Source organism: Pan paniscus, chromosome X (genome assembly GCF_029289425.2).
Source record: "Pan paniscus chromosome X, NHGRI_mPanPan1-v2.0_pri, whole genome shotgun sequence".
Taxonomy (NCBI): domain Eukaryota; kingdom Metazoa; phylum Chordata; class Mammalia; order Primates; family Hominidae; genus Pan; species Pan paniscus.
The window spans coordinates 89,520,005-89,524,049 of NC_073272.2; the positions used below are offsets into that span (position 1 = coordinate 89,520,005).

The window sequence follows — 4,045 nt, forward strand, 5'->3', positions numbered from 1 at the left end:
CTAATATGGTGAAACCCGCCTGTACAAAAAATACAAAAAATTAGCCGGGCGTGGTGGCAGATGCCTGTAATCTCAGCTACTCGGGAGGCTGAGGCAGGGGAATTGCTTGAACCTGGGAGATGGAGGTTGCAGTTAGCCGAGATGCCGCCATTGTGCCACTGCACTCCAGCCTGGGCGACAGAGCAAGACTCCATATCAAAAAACAAAAACAAAAAAGACAAAGATTTTAAGGCCATAGAGAAGAAAAATTTAAGCAGCAAGGCATCAAAAGCAAAAGTCTAGTTCAAAATTATTATTAATATCTGCTTTGAACATGGAAGAATGGAAGAGGGGAGTCAAAGTACAGTAGTTACACTCTTTTATTGAGGTTAGTAGCTAATCAACAATTTGTTCCTGATATATCTAGATGAGCCAGTGAGACAATTATAAGTAATAACGGGAAGAACAATACCAGAGTAAAATCAAATAGGAAGAAAGTGATAGGCGTATTTACACTAATAGAAATAGAGTTCGTCAGTTAGTGGAAACTGGTGACAACAGCAGAGAAAACTCTGGAGAGCTATAAACTGCGTGAAATCAAGTGCATTGCAAGTTACAGAAAATACGCAAGAACAACGGGAAAAGAACTCCAGGAAGTGTAGGGGAGGGGCAGCGTGGAGAAGAAAGGATGTGACGTCACTGAGAAAACCAGCTCGGCTGTTAGCAACTCTGTTAGCAACGCTGTTTGTCTTTCTCGGAAACAACAGGTGAGAATTCCCCTTACAGACCTGCCCATGCTTTTCTAAAGTGGCTCTCCCAAACCTACCTTTGTCCTAACTCAGTTGTCTGTGATTCTCAATATAGTAACGATAAGCCTCTTTGAATATGGAGGCCGCTGCGGACGGCCCGGCTGAGACCCAAAGCCCGGTGCAAAAAGACAGCCCGGCGAAGACCCAAAGCCCAGCCCAAGACACCTCAATCATGTCGAGAAATAACGCAGATACAGGCAGAGTTCTTGCCTTACCAGAGCACAAGAAGAAGCGCAAGGGAAACTTGCCAGCCGAGTCCGTTAAGATCCTCCGCGACTGGATGTATAAGCATCGGTTTAAGGCCTACCCTTCAGAAGAAGAGAAGCAAATGCTGTCAGAGAAGACCAATTTGTCTTTGTTGCAGATTTCTAACTGGTTTATCAATGCTCGCAGACGCATTCTCCCGGATATGCTTCAACAGCATAGAAACGACCCCATCATTGGCCACAAAACGGGCAAAGGTGCCCATGCCACCCACCTGCAGAGCACCGAGGCGTCTGTGCCGGCCAAGTCAGGGCCCAGTGGTCCAGACAATGTACAAAGCCTGCCCCTGTGGCCCTTGCCAAAGGGCCAGATGTCAAGAGAGAAGCAACCAGATCCGGAGTCGGCCCCTAGCCAGAAGCTCACCGGAATAGCCCAGCCAAAGAAAAAGGTCAAGGTTTCTATCACATCCCCGTCTTCTCCAGAACTTGTGTCTCCAGAGGAGTACGCCGACTTCAGCAGCTTCCTGCTGCTAGTCGATGCAGCAGTACAAAGGGCTGCCGAGCTGGAGCTAGAGAAGAAGCAAGAGCCTAATCCATGATTGATGATGTTCCAAAAACCCAAGTAGTCAGTCCCTTATGTACTGTGGTAAACCTGTTTATGTTCACCCCAACTTATTTGTATGCTTATCTTTTATAGAGGCATCTTTCTTTCTAGTGGTTTTATGAGAACCAATCTTAATTATTGGGACTAAATTCTGTCAGATATTTCAGTGTTTCCAGGTGAAAGACACTAAGGTGCCATCATAATGAACACTGTAGCAAAGATTTCTTAACTCTCCTTCCCCCTGGATTTGAACTCTTTAGACCATCAGACTAATACATCTGAGATTAAACATCAAGCTGAGATTTCAGAGATAAATGTTTTTGGCTTTCTAGCCAACTTTCTTAATCCCAGGGTTGCTACATATAATAAGTCACCCCTCTTTCTCCCTCTCTCTCGGTAATCTTCTCTGTTCATTAGTATGAGTGATAGAAAAGAAAGCCTCTATAAAAATGGCTATAACATCCCTCATTTTATTGTTGGAGTTTTGTGAAGCTTTCAATTCTTATATTCCTTTTTGTACAGTTTATTGGCCAATTTTGAAGAAGTAGTTATTCTTTGCAGGGAGTTGACCATGAGAGCCAAAGTACAGTAAATTCATGAACATTTTTTTGCATAAAGGTGAACTCTTCTTGCTTTGAGCAGTGAAAAGTCTGCGTAAAGGTAAGAAAATTCCAAATGTTAATTTTCTCTTATTGGCTGTTGGTTAGATAGTTGGTTTTAGAGAATACTTTTTATGATTTTAATTATAAAAGTAAAAACATAACAAAAAATAGAAAAAAACTGACAAAAAAATTCCCTGGAAGAAACCAAAGGAAGATAATTTAAAAAGAAAGAAAATGAATCAATATATAACATGTCAGCAAAAAGTGAAGTAGATCCAGGTATTCTATTATTTTATCTTTTAAATACATTTATGTATTTTTCCTTTTAAAATTCTTGGTTTGGTAGGGAGTGGGGTAGGAATGTAAAAAGCTTCAGACTGGTCCCGCATGAAAATAATCCTATTGTCTTATAAAGGCAGCTTTTTCACAAGTACAGGCAGATTTTCACTAGGATACGAACAGAAAGATACTACCCCAGAGAGCTGTAATTTTACTTCTCTGCTTTTAGGGAGCTAAAACCTGAGGAATCTAGGGCTATAAATTGGATTCTAGCCTGATTCTGATTCTGCTCTAGTGTGAAATAGATCATGATTTGTCGTCTTCTAGGGCCATTTTTTATATTGTTATCTAATTATTGGCAATTTTAAATATAAGATGCCGTATCTTATTTAGGCATCTTAACAAACAATAGTCATGAGTTATTACTTTGCATATTATAAGTTTCCATGTTACCAGAAAGGAAACAGGCCCACATTCCCAAACTGTTGTTTCTGAAATAAACTAAAATAGGAAGGAGTTGAGGTTCCTAAGGCATACATGAATCCAGGGGCATTTAGAAGGAAGTGGTATAAAAACATTCATCGTAACCTTACTGAGGAGGGCCCGTAAACACTCAAGGAAACGCCCAAACCATTTTGTTTATAGTGCCTGGCAAAAAGCATTTTCTGCATATGGATACATAGAAGGCTCTTATTCAAGGAAAGGACGTTTGCTATCTGGGTGGCAAGATTTCTAGACTCAGCCTAGAGTATTTCTATACACTCATTTCTGGACCCTTACTACTTTGTCCTGTAGCTTTCTAACTGGTCTTAGGTCTCAGGCTTTTCTCTTTCTCAGTTGAAAATGAAGTTAATTGCAACTTTAGTGCTGAAGTCTGAAAAAGGAAGTTTCTTATTGTCTAGCCTCTTATAGACAATATAAGAGGCTTGTTTCCTCTTGTTTCTAGAGGCTGAGGCCACTTGGACTGTTCCTGTAGAATGACTATTGTAGTACTTGTTTATTAATAACTTTATTATTATTGTAAAATGACTGTGGAATCATTGTAAAATCAGTGCTGCTGTAGAACTTACTCAAAGGTGAATATGTTGGGATTACAGTGGTATTTGTACATTTCTGTTGTGCACTTTGTAATGGTGAATTGTGGTCTACAATTGTGTTCTAGCTTTAACTCTATTATATCGAAAGAAATTGGGGAGAACTGTTCTCGGTTTTGTGCTACAAACATGGAGAAGAAGCAGTTGTTTAGTTAAATTAAGAACTATATACAACAGAATTTTTATTGTTGAAATTTTTGCCAAATAAATATACTTTTTTTCATATAAAAGGATGACCAACTGTGTTTGTGATTCCACCAGGCTTTAACCACTTTGAAGTTGTAGCTTCTTTATGCATGTTTTTTTTCTATAAGAGTGAAATTTAGGAAGCTATAATCTACTTCACTTTGTGGAGAGAAAAGGGGATAATTTTCTAAAGAAACTAAGTTTGGAAAACATAACCACCAATTCCATGTTATTTGAGTTTGAGAACTATGTAAAACCTGATAAAGAGTTTCTGAAACAATGGTCTTGT

The 4,045-nt window shown here is 39.4% G+C and overlaps 1 protein-coding gene across 1 annotated transcript; it reads left to right on the forward strand.

Annotated features, from left to right (window-relative positions):
• Positions 1–655: 655 nt before the first annotated feature.
• TGIF2LX (TGFB induced factor homeobox 2 like X-linked) lies at positions 656–3,796 on the forward strand. The gene is made up of 2 exons (XM_003810370.3): positions 656–746; positions 844–3,796. Exon 2 carries the CDS (start codon positions 865–867, stop codon positions 1,588–1,590), a length of 726 nt encoding a protein of 241 aa, XP_003810418.1. The 5' UTR covers positions 656–746; positions 844–864; the 3' UTR covers positions 1,591–3,796.
• The last annotated feature ends 249 nt before the right edge of the window (positions 3,797–4,045 follow it).